We start from the raw sequence: 20,874 nt of genomic DNA, 5'->3' as shown, positions 1-20,874 counted from the left end.
GTAGTCGACCACTTCATCATCACTGCAAAAAAACAACCTCAGAACTAAATAATCATATACTTGATTAAACTTCCTGTTAATCAGACTGAACATTGCTACCTTTGTAGAAGTTAGAAATTATACGTTTGAAAAGCTGTTGCATTGGATTGGATTGGATTTTAGTGGTTCTCCCTCATAGAGTAAACACTAAGGGAAATTTCCAAGGGTATACTTTGTACTGATAATGAAAATCACTATGACTGCTTTAAAGAACTGTGAACGTCTGTGCAGCACATGGGTGGTAGGTGTATGAGAGACAGGAGGAGCAGCCAAGGTTTATTAAAAACGTTGGCGTAAGTAGGTGGAATACTAAACTCTGCCTCTCTCTACAGCTGCTAAACTGAAAAAAATAAATCTAAGGCCTTAAACCTGAAGGTCAGTTTTAATATAATATCAAAAACCAATTTCCACTTGTTTGTCAGATCCATTTATCAAATCCATTTAATACAATTACATCCTGTAGCCTTGCTGGTCCTGTGGGCCAGTAACGTGGCCTCTCCTTGCAAAAAGATGAGAGAGATGGAATAGGCAAGGTGAGTACGGTACACAAGGGTCAGAGGCAAGCGCCACAGCGTCAGACTGCGGCGCTGCAGGAAGTAGCAAATTACCTCTATGTCTGTCTGCTCTGACAAAGGGAACATGATGAGGGAGCATATGAGTCTGTCAGCGCATACAAGCAGAATACAACTACCTGATATTGGATGGGGGCACCGAGTGAGAGTTGCTGGTACAGCAGTGACTAGAAAAGTGATCGTGATCAACATCCAAAGACAGTGGCACACGAAATCAGTCCCACAACTCTGGACTGTAATGGTGCTTATTAGATTGTAAACGCCCACTGTTTCTAGCCAAAGCGGATTAATGTTCAAGCAAAACTATGTCATGAAACATGATCCTGACTGTCTGCTCTGTTAGTGGTTATTTCTTCAAACGTGAAAGGCTGTAGCAGGTCACATTTCACCTGGGACGGGACCATCAACAGCAGTCGCTAAGCATGGATTGTTGATAGTTTTTTTTAATATATATTTTTAGGGGCTTTTCCGCCTTTAATGTACAGGACAGTTGAGAGAGACAGGAAATGGGAGGCAGAGAGAGGGGGAATGACATGCAGGATAGGGCCGCTCGGCGCGGGACTCGAACCGGGGTCGCCTGCAGAGGACTATAGCCTCAACACATGGGGCGGGTGCTCTACCAACTGAGCTAAACACCGCCCCGGATTGTTGATAGTTTATGGGAATGCCATAACTTGAGCTATCATCTGCTATCATTTATCCTATTTATATGCAAGATACACTGTATATGTTTGATTGGAAATTAAGGGCTGGTCAAAATGAGACAATACATTTTATATAAATATGGTTCGATGCTGTGTTAGATAACGTGTACTTTCTTAAAGCTATTTCAGTTTGTAAAGAGAAATCCAGTCATCGCTATCACTTTTCAGACATGGATCTGCTTTTATCTAATATGTCCCCAATATCATTTTTATATAATATTTATGTATAATGTATATGCTGTAACTGTTATTTTTGTTTTGTTTACATTTTTTGTTGGTGATTTTGTCAAAGATGTTTGGCAGCTGTACATGTTCAAGAGAAGGAAATCCATTTCATTTTGATGGTCGGTTTTGTTTAAATAAAGCCGTTTGACAACTCACATGTGACTCTGAAACACAAGATTGAAAATTTAGCCCAGTTTGTGTAAGATTTTCATCATCTATCACCATTCAGCCTAAAAATACTGGCGTATGATTTTTTATTTATATCACCCGATGAGGCAGATAGTTTTGTTTTGTTTTTCTCTATTGTTTCCATTTTCTGTTTTATCTGTATTCCTCTCATTTCCTCTGAAAATGATTTATTTTAATCTTGCAAATGTGTCATTTTGATAATTGAAAAGGTTAAGAGACAAACATACAGTATTTCATCATATTTATCGTTTTTACAAAAATTACCATTTGAGCACATTTAGCCCTAACTCAGCTTCTGAAGCTCATCAGTCCTTGGCCGTGTTTGTGCATTTTTGCTAATGTCATTGATCCTAATCAAAACCAAAGTGAGGCTCCTGTAAGAGGCTGTTGGAAGGAGCTGCAGTTCTCAAGAGGTTCTACAAAATATAATGAAGTCTCAGTTCTTTTACTCCTACATCCATGTGCAATCACTTTATTGTGCAAGTAGGTGGGAGACAGTAGTGGTGGGTGGGAGCGCTTTCACATGCAAAGTCAAAAAGATGAACCTGGCAGTTGCAAAGGCTTTATTAGCCATGAGAAGGCTGGGAAGAGAGGCTCCAGCTGTGTTAACAACATATGAATAAACTAATTTTCATTCACTGGTGTAAGCTGGTTTAGAGGAAAAGGCTATTAGGAAGAAGAAGCACAGAATAATCATACCAGTCCCAAAGGCTGGTTTGATGGATAGATTCGAGGGCTAAAGTTTTGTGTGCTAGTCTAGACTGCATTAATCCTATATATAAAACACTGCAGTTATTAAAGAAACATTTCCTTCCTATTGAATTATTCTTATTTTCATACTCAGGCTGATCAAATATGTACAGTATGTAAGAGCTAATAGCAAATCTCAGAACAAACTGGCTGATATTTGTCCATCAGTTTCCAGTAAAAGGGGCACCTAGAAAGACAGAGCTGAGTGCCAGGTGATGCATGCTAAGTTTGGGAAGGTGCTTGAGAACAGACAGACACACACGTTTTTTTTTTTTTTAATAGGTCAAACATTTTTAACTCCTGCCATCGTATTGAAGTTCAGCTTTTAGAAACTGGCACCAGATATGAAAAAGGTTACGGACTTCTGATGTAGTGTATTGTCTCTTTGGTTCAAAAGAACAACAAACAGCAAACAGAAAAGATTTGGGATGAAATACAAGGTGAGAGAGCCCGAAAGATGATGCAAGAGCACAGCCATCCTCAATCTGCCAGAAACAACATGACAGAACTAGAAATGCACTGTGTTGAGTGTTGAGGGGCACTGAGCTCCTATTAAACCCAAACTATTATGTACCCATGACATCAATCATGAAAATGGTTTACTGTGATCCCAATAAATCATATATGGAGGTGGTGGTGGTTTTAAGAAGTCAGAGAAGACTAAATGTTTATGCTCAGGTTTTTTTGACTGCCTTTAAAGTGGCTCTGGCAGAGTATATGATAATGTGAAACAAACTTGCTCATCCCCAACCTCAGACAGAGAGAGCCCCAGAGCAACAATTTAAATCTAAGAGATGGAGACAACCAAAACAAGACTGCCATGGATCAGCCTGTCAGTGTGGCTTAGACAGCACCAAAGGAACATCCCATCTCCCCCCGCAAGTTACAGAACCAGATTTACTTCACATTGGCAGGAAATATTATTTTACTTTCGATTCCAGCATTGTGACACAAAAACTAGCCTTCCTGTCCATTTACTTATGAAAATAAAGCCTATGATTATGGCCTGACAGTGAACCCTGACATGCAAGTAACTTATGCATCCAAGCGAAATAATTTGTACATCAAGTGGACAAGTGATGAGAGATGTGTAAGGGATTATATGTGAAAATTACATAACTGTCATTTCCTCTTTAAAAAAAAAGAAAGAAATACTGACAGGGATAAACACTGCATGCAAAACCTGCCAACAAATCAAAATATTTATCAAATAAGCAGAAGTCTGGGTTGAGGAGGAGAAATATAAATGCATTACAGTACACTAGGTTTGTTCCTAATTAACCACTTAATCATTAAAAAGACAATAAGAAGAACTTTTAACAATTAATATTTTAAGTTAAACAGTGGAGCTGGTATTCTGGTATTCTCACAGTTAAGGGTTGGCTAGCGTCGGTTTTCAGTCCCAAAAGCTGAACTGAACATTCCCAAAAGCAGAGAAGATGTATCGGCATTCAGACTTCATTAAGTCCTATCCATTTGTCCTCGCACGCAACTACAGCAGCTGACAGGTGGGGGACCTCTAAGTTTTTAATGTACACCTAATTCAACACAAACAATGAGAGACTCTGCTAGAGCAAACTGAGGGCTACTATATAAAGTCAGCTGCACATGATCATACATCCAGACAGTGCAGAAACAATTCATCAACACAACTCTCTGTTGCTCGCTGTGGGCAGAAGCAGTTGGAACACATTCCCTCGGACTAAAAATGAATTTAATAATCAAGTTATGGTGTTTTGCTCCTGTTGACGCATTTTCAATTTGCCACAACTATGAGTCACATCTCTGCGTGGATTGTCTTAATAGACACAACCTCCAAGGTGCGGGGTATGCGAGCAGTAGCTCTGTTTATTTTGTCACTCTGTACAAGTTTTTTAATGTCTTATTCCTTTCATTTCATTATATCAAAGCAATATGAAATTTCAATTTGTTTTCATGAAGCAATAAAAATTTGACAAGGTAAAGATAAGATATAAACAAATATTTAATAAAACATGCCCTATGATGATGACCCCATCAAACTGACTATGCTGTGTAATTATTAAGAGAAAGATTTACCAAAGACTGTGGGGGCATTACTAAAGACGTCAAGCTTTTTTTCTTTTTTTCTGGTGTCATAATCATTGTACTGTACCTGACAGGGTTGCTGGTAAGGGACACGCGCAATGAGTCTAGACAGGCAAACAGGCGTTCGTCCATCACCCCTGACTTCAGCTCTCCTAGAAATTCCTGAGGAGATATCTGATGGCTGCTTCTTAAGGCCCCCTGGAAGAAAGAGACATAAGGTCAAAAGATGTTAATAGTCAATACCGCACTGAAAAGGCCCAAGGTCATCAACAGTCAGAAAGTGCAAAAGTTCAAATGTGTGAAAGTACAGATTCCTCTCCAGTATGTCTCTCTTTACTATCTTCAATTAAATCTATTTAAGTCTTATAAGCATACTTGAATAAATGTCATAATTATAATCCCTGTGAGATGCGTGTATGTATGTTCTGTTTTGAGTTGGTATGGTATGTTCCTTCTTGTGAACACATCATCTGAGGAATGCCTTGAGGAAATTTCTTTTATAAATGTCAGTGGTCAAAGGTCAGGGTCATTGCGACCCCTCAAAATGTAAATTGGTTATTAATGAAGTTATTAATTCAAGAATTATAACAAGGGTCACAGAATCTAAGCTATTTTCATGGTGGTTCAAAGCTTAAACATCTTTACAATAACTGAGATATGTATCATCTCCCACACAACACTCACATGCAAAAATAAAGAAGGTCAAAAAATGTCACACATGCACTGAATTTGGATTGTTTCACCAGTGGTTTTACTGGTACTTGCAATATCCACAAGGCAAGACGAAGAGAAAGAGAGAAATTAAAGAAACAGAAGACAGGGAGAACAATTTATAAAACCAACATTAACCTATGTTTATTACTTTTTGATGTTGTGCGACCAACACCAGCCTACCACACTCCTTGCAGCACCAAAGTACAAACAAAACCCTTCATGTTTGGCCTGACCATTGGTACAGCAGGATAAATCCCAGCAAGGCCCCACGTTGGTGGTCCAGTGGACCATCAAAAAATCCATTACGTTTTTACCACCACACACAAGAACACATTCCACCTTGATGAAAGTTGCCGGTAGCTGCCGGTAGCCTCTGAGTGGTACGGTGAACTAAATTAATTTTTCTACCTTGCTATCATTAACTAATAAAAATGAAAAAGCAGCATAACATCCTTTCATCATCCCCTCTTCTGACAGTTTTTATATATATTTGTGATGTATTTGCAAAGAAACATACAAAGCCAGCCTATTAAACTTGGGACAGCTTGTGCTGCAGTGGCTGCTGGAAATGAAAGCTTGCTTGTAATATTTTCAACATGATGAAACTATTCATAAAGTCGGCCGAACATTTGATCATGTGGTCAGTTATGGCTTCAAAACCAGCTCTCTGGTGCTGAAAAGCGTTGCACTTTTTCCTTATATCAGACCATGGAGGAGATAAGAGGTGGAGACAGAAAGCTTCACTGATTCAAGCTGCACTAAAGCCAGAAAGTGGCATATCGTTGGGTAGGTTTTTTGCTTCATCAAAGGCCTCAGAAACCAGCCTGCATCTGTACCAGTAGGAATAAATAATCCCTAATCCTCGCAGGCTGCCAAAACAATGGAACTATGCCCAGTCTGTTTCTCCCCTGATATCTTAAACCCCTATCTATAATGTTTACCCCAACAACTAATAATAAAAATCACCTAAAAAAGCCTCAAAATCATCAAAGGGTGTTCTTTATAATGATCAAGAGCATCCCTAGAAACATACGTCAAATCTATATGTGCATGCTGAATGAGCAGTAATCAATATCAGCTCGGCTTGACATCTCATGTGACAGCAACTGAGCAGTTTGATTTGAACCTATTGGAAAAGTGATTTTATTTTTATATGCGGTGCCCCCGACCTCTAATGAACCTCACCACTGTTTTACCCCAGTGAGGTTTGAATCAGGTATTAGTCATATGAATCCAGCTCCTCTTGACAACAGCACCACCCTCCAGTGTTATCACCAACCACAGGGTTTCCCCCAGAAAACTTGTTAAGCCCGGTGGTGGGGGGGCACCGGCTGCCCACCGGTGCCCAAGCGTGTTTTTTTGTGACAGGGGCTTGACCCTGACCATTGACTGATGGCAGGGCCCTATAGGTATCAGATTCATTAATGGAGTAATGTTATTCAGAAGGCGTGATTTCATAAGGCCTTAACATCCATGTTAAAAGTTGACTGGAAATGTGAAAATATTACCATTATCATGTCTTATTATAAGACATTTATGTAACATTTTTAAACACCAGATATAGCAGAGTCTCACAGATTGCTCTCTTGAAACGCTGTTCAATCAACCACAAAAATAAATAAATAATAAAAAATACTATTTAAATAAATAATATCAATTGTCTGCACTAAAAACTAAATAACAACTGCCTGGTGTCTCCATTGTGTCTTTTTCCAGTCAGCTGTCATGGAAATGAGACAGTCACAGATCTGCCAAAGATGCTATATCTACTGTTGGGAACAAAGTGAAAACAAACGTGTAAACGCAAACCTTGCGAGCTGAAAAATGAAACAATGGAATGGATCATTTTCACATCTGGTGAAAGCGTCTCGGCTCACAGGAGTCCGGAGCTCTGACGCTGCAGGGGACGACGCCTTTTGGAGCCACGCCTCGGCTCACGTTAACGTGGGCTCGGCGCGTTCCTCTCAGTCAGCTGGTGAAGCAGCGGACTGATGAGCATGATGTCCGTGACGTGTCCCGTTATGCGCGACGAAGTTGTGACGTTGTCAGGTGATGAAAAAGACACCTGATTATGCGTTGATGGAGTACAAAAACTGATTAAAAAAATAAATAAGCAATGCTTAGCCTGGCGGGGGGGCAAGTAAGACCTGGCGGCCCATCGGGCTTATAATACACTGGGGAAAAACCCTGAACCACCATGTTCACTCTTGATTGCAACTCTTTTCTTGGCATCACCGGCGTCGGCTCATGCGTGCAGCATGTGTGTCTTGCTTTGTCGCAGTAGCAATTTCACCAATTACAGCCAAGAGAGTCCTAGAGAGACAGGATGACCGGTGTCCTGGGGAGACAAGATGACCAGGCCTGTTTGCTTCCCAGGATTTCTAAGGCCTTCATCAGTGAGCGCACCGTCAGCGCTGCTCATGGCAGCAACAGGCGCACCTGGCCTCTTGAAAGCAGCGACGCTGGCAGCCTGTTTTGCCCACTGCTAACATCAGAGAAGCCGACCGAGACCGACCTGCAACTCCTTCCCCATCATCTGCTGCAGGAGTGGCCCAGGGAGTGTCTTTCAGTCCTTCCATCTCTGCATTTCCAATTCGTTCAACTTGACAACTTCAGTTTATACCACATTGCTCATGCTCAATATACTGTATATCGCTTTTATGTGTTTAAAATAAACAAACTGAAAAACTGCACTGCACTAGGAACCATGGAGGGTCCATAACAGTGAGCTATTGTTATATTTAAGGTCAAACGAGTATGAATCTTCATACATTGGTGTCCTCTTATCACATCCCCTGTGACAATAAGGGGGGAGATTCCATCTATTCATTCACAGCCATTTCCACTTTTTCTCACATCACAGTGTCTGGGACAATGATGGTAATGGAGAATCTTTTTTCCCCCCATTGCTTCCCCATCTGAGTCACCCTTTCTATTGGGCTCTCCATGTTTTTCTCCTCACAACAGGACAGGGAAATGGAGCAGGGCCACGGTGCCTTGATCCTTCTGTCTCACTGTGCACAGACTCTCAGAGCACTTACTCTGCTCAGCCAAAGCTCTGAGTCCCCCTGAGACTTAAAAATGTGTAATGTGTGCCTATCTTTGCAAATAAGACCGCTTTGGAAAAAGGAACGCTGAACATTATTTTAATGACTACTGTTTCAATGACCTATAAATTTGCCATTGCCATCCATCCCCAGTTATAGTGATATATTATATTACTCTTATATTAGTCAGCCTAGACTAAAGGGACACATTTTTTTTAAAAATATTTCTCGATGTTATAAAGGTAAACTAGCTAAAACACATATTCCTGCAGAGAAATCAACAGTGGTCTCCAAGTAGCACAATAGCTATTTCAAGGCACCTGTTCCTACACAACACACTGGCAAAAGGTCAGCAATTATTTTGTGTAACAAAATGCATGACAGTTGTTTCTCTACAACACTATTCACCAGATTTGCGAGCCAGAACCCACACTTGATTATGTCAGCAAAGGGACATACATCAATTCAGCATGTAGTATTAAAGGTTAATTGGCAAAACCGTCTTGTGGCGGAGAAGGGTGTGTCAACCAAAAGTCTGAGTTGTTTTGGTTTTGAATGGAAACCTTCACTGACTCGAGTCAAAGATATTTTTCTGGTTCAACTGTAATAATAATAGCATAGTTAATACAGCATAGTGCTAATACAGTACAACATAGTATAAGTGCATAAGGATCTGATATTGATTTTTAAAGGGCAAATATTTGCTGCCTCTTCATAAAATGTTGGTCACGATTTGACAATGGTCTCCACTTAAATACCTGAAAGCAAAACGAAACCTAGCGAACTGAATATCTTATATCCAGTGATATATAAATATATTAACTCATTAGGGACGTGGTTACCTTATGGAAATGCCTGTCTATCGATATTCTGAATCTCTGAATGTCCAGTTTACCACATCTCATGCTGCATTTGATAAAACTGGTGTTTTTCATTGATTTTAATTCGTCACCATCTGGCCTGTGGCTGCATCCTTTGCTCATGCAGGTAAACAAATGCAGGCATATAAACAGGCTGGTCCCCATGGTAACTAGAGGCAGACAGCCTCAGGCAACTTTGGAGGGATGTCTGTTTATGTCCATTTATGCAACACTTCTTTGTGAGACCCTGTGCCACCCTGTTAACCCGACCACCTTTTCTAAAAACAAACAGACAGACAGACATGCTAGGGGGAGTTGAGTTTTTCTGCACTGTCATGTGAGATAACTTGTAAACTGGATAATATCTGTGATTTGTTAACAACAATGAATTTAAGTTAGGGGAGGAGGGTTGCCCTCGGACAGGAAGGTTTAATCACAAGCTTCTGTTACAATAAAATAAACAAAAAACAAACACCTCAGGTAAGCTGTGCCTCCATTTTTCTTCAAATTAAATATCAGACTGAGCTCATATTAACTATGGTCATGCTCTGGGCCAGATATTAAATGAAGCATCACTAGCAAATTGTCTTTCAGCAGGATTAAATTCTTAATAAGAGAAAGAATGTAAAGCACAGAGTTTTGTTTGATCTGGGAGAGAAACCACTGTCCATATAGTTTCCATTTCTTTGGAGATGTTTTTTTTTTTTTTCTCTGAACACTGACACTTTTATCACCCGCTGTCAAGATCTGTCTGTCAGCTATGATAGAAAAGAAAAAGCTGTAACTTTGTAGGAGGCCCAGTCAACCACAGTAAACGCACATACACAAAATCTAAGTATTTTTCCAGTACTTGAAATGTCCAAGGTAATAACATGAATATCATCATCCTCAATTAAGAATTTGTACATTCTTACATATTACAAGTGTTACGCAAGTGTCAGCACGAAAAGTGAGAATGCACCCGCTTGAAAACCAATTTACCTATTTATATTTATAATCAATTCAATATTAAATAATCAAACCCATTCCCGTTCCAATCTGGTTGTCCCATGTGAGACATAATCTTTCATTAAAAACCTAATAGGGTAATAATATGTGCCTAGAATACAGTGTAAAATATCCAAAAAACTTACAGTTTTAGAGGCAGTGAAAATGTACTGGATGACCATCTCCCTCTTCGTGTTCAGGTCCTTTTCTCTCAGAGGAGTCTTTTTTTCTTCATTCAAATTCATGTCCTCCTGAAATGGGAAAAAAGGAAGGATACAAATACAAGTCTGCATTATAATAATTATTATTTATCAATATTGTTTTCTTTTTTTAAGATTTTAGCATCAGGATTCACTTTGTTTTCAACATACATTACAATACTCAAAAGCGTATTTATCATATTTGTTGTGGTGTGACTGAAAATTTGAATAAATGCCCATTATCATAACTATTACACAACTGAAGGCTTTGTCTGTAATGTTTTTTCTTATAACCAGAAAATAAAAATGATTTTCCTTAAAAAAAAGAAAAAAGAAAAACTATATTTTGCTTTTATTGATTTCCTCCATTTCTATGTAAATACAATAACACATTCAAACAATATTCAAAACGCAATGATTGCCTTCCCCTGTTGCATCTCTTCTAAAAATCTTTCTCCATATCATTACCACTCATTGACATGTCAAGCTGCTCTATTGTTTTTCAAAGAAAAATATTGATAATATTGTTCAATGACAAAACCACATACCATCATCTTTTCAAACAGAGCCAAGATTTCTTTTTCCGAGGTGATCTTGGATGACAGTTCCTCAAACTGATGTGAGGTGGATGATGAAGAAATGGACCAATCATTGGTATTGTGTTTTGAGTGCGATAAGGGAGGGCGCTCCTTCTTACTACCAGGAATCCGAATACTGGCGAATCTGTCAAGCTGCGGAAACAACAGAGAGCACAAATTACAAGAGAGAAAACCACACAGGAATTTTCATTGCCAAGTTGTTATGGATAAAAGCTGTTAGGTTCTCTGCATATACTAGGAGTAAATGAAACAAATAATGAGTTATTAATGAGTTAGAAAAACAACACTATTAGTGTTAACTGTGTGAACAAAGCACCTACTCAGCACATCTGTTAGACACATGTTGAGAAGAGTGCAATCTAGATAACACATAGAGGTGACAAGGACATTAGTTGGTGAGAAAAAGCAGCACGTGCACTATGATGGGAATGAATTGAAATGAAAGGAAGACCAATTTTATTGCCACTCAAAAGAAGACTAAGTTAAGTGATGTTAGATGTTGCACAGACTGGCAAACCGAGAGAAGAAAAAGCACCAATTTCTCAAATCTTACCACATCGTCTGTGATGTTTTTAAAGGGTAAGTGCTACAGAAGGAGGGACAGAAAAAAACAAATCAGGACACATTAAGAAACTGCATTATATATTGAAAAGAAAAGAAGATTTTAGCCCTGTCGTGTCTTTCATTGCCAACCTTTGATCCTTCCTTTTCTGAACTAGAGATTTCACAGGTTAAATCTGTAGTGTTTACTTCTTGTTCTATCAGGAGAGAAAGGTATGGTGCAGTCTGAAAGGATAAAATGACTGTGTTGTTTTGTCTCCAGTCTGTTTCACTTACTTTGAAATTCAAAACGAAAAAAAAAGGCAGAAAGCCAAGTAGAGAGCCAAAAACTAAAATGTACAATGCCAATGTAAAAAAAAAAACTGTGTCGCTGTCATAACACTTTCTGACATGTGTTTTTATTCACAAGTTTCCAAACACAAAAATCCTTTTAGGGTACCAAGTGGTGCAGTTTTATTAACCAGTTTGAATGTACAAGTGAGTGTCACATTCGTCAATATCAAAAACACTCGTCATTTAAATTAAATCGTTGCCATGAAAGGAGCTTTTCTTCCTTTTCCTGTTTGCAGATTGAAAAGAAGGATCCACTTGTGCAGTGGAAGGGGATTTGGCATTTGGCCGTTTGTCATGTTGCCAAGCAAGTTTTCTGTTCTGCTTTTTTCTGCTCCAGTAGATTTGCTTGTTTTTTTTTGTAGACTTCTTGGGAGGTAGCCACCACCTGCACTTCCAAGAGGTAACAGAGTGGAAAAGGCCAACGGAATAATCCTAATAAAGAACAGGAAGCCAGTACATGAAAAGAAAACACTAGAATTCAAACTTCTGTCATAGTGAAAAGCTCAAAGTCCTCCAAGCATTAAAACTGGGATGATCTGCAATAATTAGATATTGACTACTATAGAGTTATTTTAGACTACTGGTGAGAATTGGTGCTCCATTTACATTCTTTCAGTACTGATACCAATCATCTACTGTATCAGTGAACTTGATTGATACTAGTATTTTTATTATATACACGCACTGCAGATGGCATAAGTTCCACACATGTTTGGGACACAATATGCAAAAACACATCATATTGCAATCATGTGGGCAGATATTGTGATCGTAGTATGTGATTGCATTTCCAGTTTGAATTGTAAATTTTGTTTTTCATTTACACTTGAAAAATATACAGTAGAAATGTATGATGTGATTTTGATTGAGTCTTATACCAAACAATCATGTCCTTGTTGGCAGGGGCATCTCTGGTTCAACACAACATCTAAGCCGCTAAAAATGCCCAACAAGGGTGTGACAGTTATGGTACCTTTGCAATTACATTGTGATTAACTGTGGGACTGTAGGCTTCCTTCAGCCGTAGACAGCAGGCATGGGCAAACTAAGGCCCGCGGCACATTGCTCTTTTTAATCCAGCCTGTCAAACATTGGTACAAAACTGTCCAAGTCATAACAAAGACTACACACTTTGATGCACTGGCTAAAGGACTGAGCAACAACAGTGCTCCCAATGAAACTGAGTGAAATTTGAATCTAAGTTTTATTTTACTTTCAGGTAATTGGCTTTTACATGTAACTGTGTGTTCACACCAAAAGCTTCCAAAGCGTTCCAACGCCGGAAGTCAATTCATTTTCAATGAGAGCCTGGCGACACTGAGCAACCAAAGCGTCAACTGCCATCACCGCGCTTCCAAAGCATCCAAAGCGAGAAGTTGAGCCTTGGTTAACTTTAGGGAAATTAGCTGTGACGCGGTTCGGCGGCAACCTGTCAGAATAGAGACGTCCTTCGGGTCCCTTTTTTTTGTATTTCGGCTCCCAAATGACAAGCGACCAAAGCGGCTTAAAATATTTGCCGTTTTGGAAGCTGTCTTGTCTGAAGCGCACCCTTGTTTTTGACGCTTTGGAAGCTTTTGGTGTGAACGCACAGTAATTGATATTCGCATCCATCTGATGCTGGCCCGGCACATCTGTCAAATTCTAAAGCAAGATCAGTGAGTGATCAATCGGGGCATCCCAAATGAATGTGATATAAAAAAGTGGAAAAACCTGATGGTTCAACCCTTCAACAATGAGGAAAAGACCACTGATCATCCTTAAAGTTAGGGTGGAAGTCTTTGCTGTTGAGTCATCCTAATGTAAAATCAGGAGTGGGGCCAGAACAGTGTAAAGAAACAGTCATCCAGTAATTCATTCTGTCTGTTTAAGTCCTTGCAGGATGACTGACAGAAGAATCTCTTTGTTGCATTTCAATAACATCAAACAATCAGCATCTTCACTGTCAGAGCAAAAGGGCAAACTCCACACAACAGAACAGAACAGCTGCAGAAAAGATGGCACTCAGAGTCAGCCAGGAACAAAAACCAGCTGAGACCTAAAGAAAAACTCTGTAAGTACGCACATCTTCAACAGCATGACTTCCCAGGAGTAAGGCTGAAACAATTAATTAATCAACGGTTGATTAACAGAAGATTTATTTAATAATCAATTAATCATTCAGTTGTGACATTTAAGCAAAGACTATTTGGTTCTTACTTCTTAAAATGGGGAGATTTTCTACAGTTCTTGGATTTCTGTCACCGTTTTCTGACTTTTAGTGACAAAGTGCAGATGAATCAATAATCTATGTGTAGTAACATCTCACCACTCATCCATTAGTCACAATCGAAGCTGTAGACAAAGGTAAGGCTTCAACCTGAACTCATATTGAACGGTCCCAACAGTTACAAACAGAGAAAACAAAAGGATCAAAGTGACCAAGCAGAGTGGACTGCCAATGGGAGCGACAGATTAAAAAGATTGACTGGCTTAAAGGAGCTAATCGAGCGCTTTGCCTGGCGAGTATAAAACATCAAAACAATCAAAAGCCTCACATAAAGTTGTGTCTTACATAAACCAAGCCACAGGGGAAGCCAGTTAACTGGAAATGCCTCTGTGTTTTTTCAAGATCCTACAATTGCAAATTCTTTTCTTTCCTTTTTTTTTGTAACGGACAAAATAGGACAGCCAAACAACGTTAATTTGTAAATGTCAGTGAATTCATTTTACTTTCTGCTATCACCCTGTTCATTTAATTAAACTGTGATAGCATCTTTTTCAATTAACTGAGACAAGTAACCCACCGCTGGTAGAGAAAATGCTAATTTATAAAACACTGCACATGCAATCCACAACAGAGACGAGAGAGAAGAGGGAAAAAAAACAAAAGTTACCCAGAGCCCCAGCCCTGACTCAAAAGCAGACAGCATTCCTTACACATCAGATTTTTAAAAGCTTTGTCTCTCTGCCTTTGGACCATTCATTAACTATACTGCCAACTAAGTCCTCATGTCTTTTTTTTTTTTGTCATGCAACTGCCCACACTCAGAGGGGCTGCACTTATCACAAGGGAAATCACTTTCGCCAATGAATGGAACAATGGTACTGCACTTTATTATGGACAAGCACACTTTGAAACTATGGACTTTTAAATCAGGACTTTACGTTCCTGCAAAAAACTTTACCCATGAATAATACTAGCCTAGTAGATAATGTATGGTTAGTTTTCAGTAGGGATGGGTACCTTTCACATTAATCTGATGTAATGCCGATACCCAGTTCCTGAGAACCGTACGCAACAGTACCTGATTTCAGTACTTATTTTGTGTGTGGTAATTTAAGTTATTTTGTTTATTTAAAAAAAAATAGTCAAAACCTCTGAATTTTGATTATTTACTGTTATGGTTCAGTGTAAACAAGTAAAGCCAGCATAACAAGGGATCTTCCTGAACGGCAATATAGCGGGATCTCTGTTTTAATACAAGTGTGTATTCACGCATTTTCAAAGTCATATGTCAGGACATGTTTTGTAAAATGTTTAAAATGTCTAAATAAAAAGTTCAAAAAAAAAAAAAAACAAGTGTGTATTCACAGACAGTAGAGTTCTCAATAGGCCTGAAAATTTTTAAAAACCAACCCAGCCCAATCCGTGGGTGTTGACGCCCAGACCCGGCGTGTCTGGTCAAGTTAGAAAAGACAGCTCTGTAGCCAATGTGTTTGTGAGAGACAGAGCAAGGATGTACAGCTCTACAAGGAAATTTAATCGGAAATTTTACACATTTTGTCTTTGCGTCAGCCAGACACTCCACGACCACTACACAAGGGTGCGTTCGGGTACTCAAATGTGGTACCATTTTATTTTACGTAAATCAGTACTCGGGATTACTGTGGGAATTTAGTTGGCACCAATAGAAGTAGCGAATTCTTAGTCATCAGTGCAAACAACTGTATCATTTCAGCTCTTCCACCCGAATCAATATGACAGGCACTGACCAAAGTGCCACTCAGCAAAGTAGCTTCAACAAATTAAAAAGTTATATCGAGAAATTGGCTTTGGTGGAAAAAAGAAAATCACATTTTCTACCAGCCATATTTTGTTTGTCCCAATCGCCTCAGTTTCAAATGTTTTTATGCTAAAGGGTAAAAAAAAAAAAAAAAAAAGTAGGTACCGGTAATTAGTGCCTCACTTATGATCATTCACAGTCGCTTATCCAATCTGAGCATCTAAACTCACTAATAATATCACTAAAATCCTCTACAAAAATGAGCGATACAGAACAAAAATACAAAAACACCAACTACATTCATGAGACCATAAAGTCTGATCAGAACTTAAAGTGACAATAACTTGATTCTGGAGGTGACAATCAACAGTCATAGTTTAACCTACTTACAAAAATAGCACTGAAAGAGAACATTAACACAGTGTATTACCATGTCATTAAAGTGGCATTCAAGGGGAAAATCTACTTTCTATCAATTAGAGAAACTATTGTGGGACTGTAGTGCCACCTATTGAGATGACTGTCAACTAAATAAATCAGTGATCAGTTCACTATGAAAAATATGAATTGTGTTTTTCATATTTATGTCATGTTAACAGTATATTAGATTTATGTTATATGGACCAATTTGATGAGAGAGGGGGGACTAAGCTGTAATTTCTCAGACACATGCCATTTTTGCATCTATCAGTGAGATTTTGTGTTTCTCTAAGAACAAAACCACAAGAAGAGTAGGCCTACTTCTTTTTTTTTTTTTATTCAACAGCCTGGCCTCCGTGTACTTGGCTGCTGTTTGGTAAGTGTATATTAAAAGCAGAACCAGAGAAATAACTAGCACCTATGTCAACTTGAGTGAAAATGTGGAGCTCCACTCAGGTTGCTTTTTACTCTTGTTGACAGCAGTTAAAAAAAAAAAAAACAGTGCTGTCAAGAGTAAATCAACAGCTCAAAAAACAATCTTGGTAAGTTTTTTCAGCGCATACACAACACTTCCTATGCTTGTCATAAAAAAAAAAATTTAGTTATTTACTAAAGCCACACAGTTAAAATCTGGAGTGTGTGGCACTTGGCAGCATCTTATTGTGGATTATTTAGGTTTTAGACGTTTTCAATGTGCACGCACTAACTAGATTTTTTTTCCCAGGGTTTTCAGATCTACACTAATCTAGAGTCATCGTCAACAGATGGAGGTCATGAAGAGAGCTCTGTTGTCATCACATTCAAGAAATAAAGTGAGAGGATCCAGAGGAGTAATGGTAGCCACATAACCTCCTCCAAGTCCTCAGGTCAAACACTGGCTACACCCCCCCGCCCCCCATCTCTCTCCTCTCTCCCTCTCTTTCTTCACTGTCAAAAGAGGCTAAATGCAAAAAAAAAAAAAAAAAAGCATCAATCTTTCAATAATGAAATGAAGGTTGGACAGGTCTTGCCAACCTGTTTGAAGGGTCTCAATCTAAGCCAAAGATCATCCATTAACAGGACAGGGGGTAAGTTCCATAATATTCACATCACATGATGGCAACTGAGTCATCTCCATGGCAACTGTGAAAACTCCATCCCCTGATCACATCCATGGAGTGAAGGACTGCTGAAAGGCTCAGCCCAGCCACTGCCAGTGAGTGAGTGACCATGAGACAAAAACTATTCTGTTGAAAAGTGTTTCCAAAGTTAAATATTCCTTTTTCGATTTCAAGGTTAAAGTGTTGTTATGAATCTACACAACATTCATCAACATTTTGATCAACTGCCTGATAACAGGGGATATAAAAACACAATTCTTTGCTCTTTTCAAAAAATGACTTCAGGGACTCTTGATGTGTTGTCAGTCCTACTAGTCGGTCACAGCTGAGCTGAACTGAAAATCTCTTTAAGATCCATTTTTTTGGGCTTAAACTCAGCAATAGATAGGCTATCTAAGTTGGATGGCTGTTGTGTTATTGTCTCAAGCTTAAAGGAGAATTCCGGCAATTTTTGACCCCTAAATCGTTTTCCTGATGGTCACCCAGTGTTGGGGGGAGCAAAAAACGCGACTAAAATTGATTCAGGCAAACTGGAGTTACACCATGGCTACCCAGCACTCGGGATAGCGACAACACTTACCCATGGGGGCAATTAAATATCAATCAAATATCTATGGTACATGACTCGAATCCTTATGACACACCACTGAACTCATATAGTGTACAGTATAAACAGTATAAACTTTGTGTTTTTGCATGTAGCCACTCACCTCAGATAGCCTAACTCTGCCCGCCACAGAAACTAACACTTTTTCCTTGTTGTGATGATTTATTTACAAAAATAAACGGTCGAGCAGTGCAGTGGTAATGTCCATAATATCCCCGGCCATTTATTTTTGTAAAGAAATCATCATGCAAAAACACAAAGTTTATACTGTTTCGTACACTGTATGAGTTCAGTGGTGTCTCGTAAGGATTCGAGTCATGTACCATAGATATTTGATTGTTTTTTGAGTGTTTGTTATTGCCCCCATAGGTTAGCGTTGTCGCTATCCCGAGCGCCGGGTAGCCATGGTGTAACTCCGGTTTGCCTGCATCAATTTTAGTCACGTTTTAGTGGCGATTTAGGGATCAAAAATGGCCAGAATTCTCCTTTAATCTTATCACATCCTCCAACAGATGCTATTTTGGTACCAATATTTGTTATCTTTATCTTTAACATTGTAGCTTCTTATTACTACTACAATTCATTCCCACTTTTAGATTTATATGAAGACATGCTGTGCCTTTTTGCCAAAACTATCATGAGATATTCAAATATATACAAGTTTTGTGGCCCGCTGCCAAAAAAAAAATAAAAAATCTGCTTTCAAAGAGCCACAATCAGACGCAGTGAGGGAAAATGATGACAAATGGCCATCGCAAGTTACACAGAGCCTCATGCACAGTATGCACAGTGTTTTTTGTCTGTGTTCAGACAGACACTGTGCAATGACGCAGCCCAGACAACAGTTTGACTTTGCAGCCCAGCACGGAAAACTCATCTCACTCAGTGAACAGGTGTCTCTATTACCGCTAGTATATATTAGACATTTAGCCAACAACAGCTCATCAGTGGGAGTGGATAATAACAGTCTAGACTGAAAAACATTGCTGCACAGACCTTTGCAACAATTGTAGACTAGAATCTCTGAATTGTGGCGACAAGGAATTAACTAGCACTCTAATAAGACTGGGGTCAAATGCAGGTTGAGCGTGCATTAAGTAGATCTGTGTCATACACAGGTCTCCCGTCTGAAAGGAGAATGTGTGTGTGTGTTGGTGAGTTGTGTGGATGGAGGTAGAGGCCTGACTGCTTTGAAAATGAGACGCCAAAACTGAATACCCTAATAACAGTATTGGTGTTCAAATAGCATCATCTCCATAACCTTCCAGAAGAGTACAGCAGTCAAATACCACACACACACACACACACACACACACACACACACACACAGAGAGAGACCATCAGTCTGTTTGTAGTAGTATAAAGAAGAAGCACATGGATTAGTGTAAGGGCTAAAACCCTGTGCTAATTTTGACCTTTTGATTTCCCTCATGCAAAGCAATGTCTAGCTACAGACTGTCAAGGTCACAGTTCATGAAGAAAAACTCAAAAATGAAAAAAGATCCCACGGTATATGAGCTTTCTTTCCTAAATGCAAGAGTGAACCTGTAAAAAGGCCCTTTTCTCAATCTCTCACCCTCTCAAGTGCATTACACAGGCAGAAATAACTCCACCTCTGTTCCACTGCTCTAGTTTCCAAGGCATATAATTTTAAGTTATTGCAAATAGAATAAAATAACCCTTGATCGTTCTCTCTTTCTCTCTCTCTCTTACACCATTCAAGTTAAGAGTCATGCATCTATTCACCATCACATGAAAAAAGATTGGGTTCTTGCAGCCACTTTTTACCACCTTAACGCTACTGCTTTTGTACTGTGTGTGTACGTATGTGTGTGCTATGGATGGGTGGTGTCAGAGATAAAACAGCAGCAGCCATAGACCCCATAGACACCCATAAATACTTACAAACTTTGGTTTGCGGTCTCCTTCGTCGTAGCATGACGTGCTGTGGTGTGACGAGCCCTTCTTCTTTTGAGGTTTGCTGTCTCGTCCGGATTCAAACCGTTGACTGTAATTCTCCATGATGTCAACTACAAGCTAATGACTTCTAGCTGTCACTGACGCTAACCTGTGGTTGACAGTCTGTAACGTTAGCAGCAAAGTCCTACAATAAAAAAAAAGGGACGACACACGCTGAATTTGTCTATAACATTACCGTAGGTGTCTCGACTTGGCCGGACAACTAATGCTGGTTAACCATGACCAGTTTGTCCTCTCTAATCTTCTCCACTCCCAAGCTCCCAAACTGACTTGACCGTTTAGCTTGTTGCTAAACTCCCATTCACATACACACACAGGCGGCTTTACTTAGGTAGAGCTAATCCAATTTAAGCGCTGACACGTAATGCTCCTGTTTCCGCCAACGGCAGATACACGCGGTGAACAAAAAACTGTTGTTTTTCCTATGGCTAATTTTACCCGTCCGTTAAATGACAGCGATATAATCGTTTCAGGTAAGTAAAAGCGGAGCGTAAAGTTGCCGGTTAAATTTTATGTGGCAGATTTTTTTTTGACAACCCCGCGCAAGGAGACGTCACCTCCGCGTGTTTGATCCGACCAATGGCGTTCGTCCTGCTCCAACGACTTCTTCCGCATTGGTTCAGCGCCCTCTGTTTACAGTTGGAGACGCATCTCATTGGCCGCGACGAGCTGCCAATCAGACGCTGCTTCGCCTTCTTTAGAGTTGTTCGTTTTCTCTGACCTGGGTCTCCCGTAGGTGCGATTGTTTTCAATTTAAAAAAAAAAAAAAAAAAAAAAGTGTTTAAGATGGATTTGAACAGAGGAAGTGGTTGCATTTATTATCAACAAGTAGCCTACACTGGAGTGTTTTATATTATTTTATGTTGTTGTTTTTTATTTAGGATGATGATGTAGGCCTATATGTATTGTAATGATTTAATGTAAAGTTTTTGTGGAC

At 39.3% G+C, this 20,874-nt stretch overlaps 1 protein-coding gene across 2 annotated transcripts in view; it reads right to left on the bottom strand.

Annotated features, from left to right (window-relative positions):
- The window catches only part of LOC146989463 (protein diaphanous homolog 3-like), a 186,831-nt gene extending 166,350 nt beyond the window's left edge, over positions 1-20,481 (bottom strand). For both annotated transcript variants that reach the window (XM_085805708.1, XM_085805719.1), the window contains exons 1-4: positions 19,863-20,481; positions 10,903-11,085; positions 10,301-10,405; positions 4,614-4,744 (exon numbers count right to left, since the gene is read on the bottom strand). In XM_085805708.1, coding sequence (XP_085661834.1) covers positions 4,614-4,744; positions 10,301-10,405; positions 10,903-11,085; positions 19,863-19,979 — 536 coding nt within the window. In that variant the 5' untranslated portion in view covers positions 19,980-20,481. The remainder of the gene's footprint in view (positions 1-4,613; positions 4,745-10,300; positions 10,406-10,902; positions 11,086-19,862) is intronic.
- Between the last annotated feature and the right edge of the window lie 393 nt (positions 20,482-20,874).

Source organism: Trachurus japonicus, chromosome 3 (genome assembly GCF_045865225.1).
Source record: "Trachurus japonicus isolate A0001 chromosome 3, Traja_1.0".
In the NCBI taxonomy this organism is placed as follows: domain Eukaryota; kingdom Metazoa; phylum Chordata; class Actinopteri; order Carangiformes; family Carangidae; genus Trachurus; species Trachurus japonicus.
This window is presented reverse-complemented; position numbering and strand designations above follow the sequence as displayed.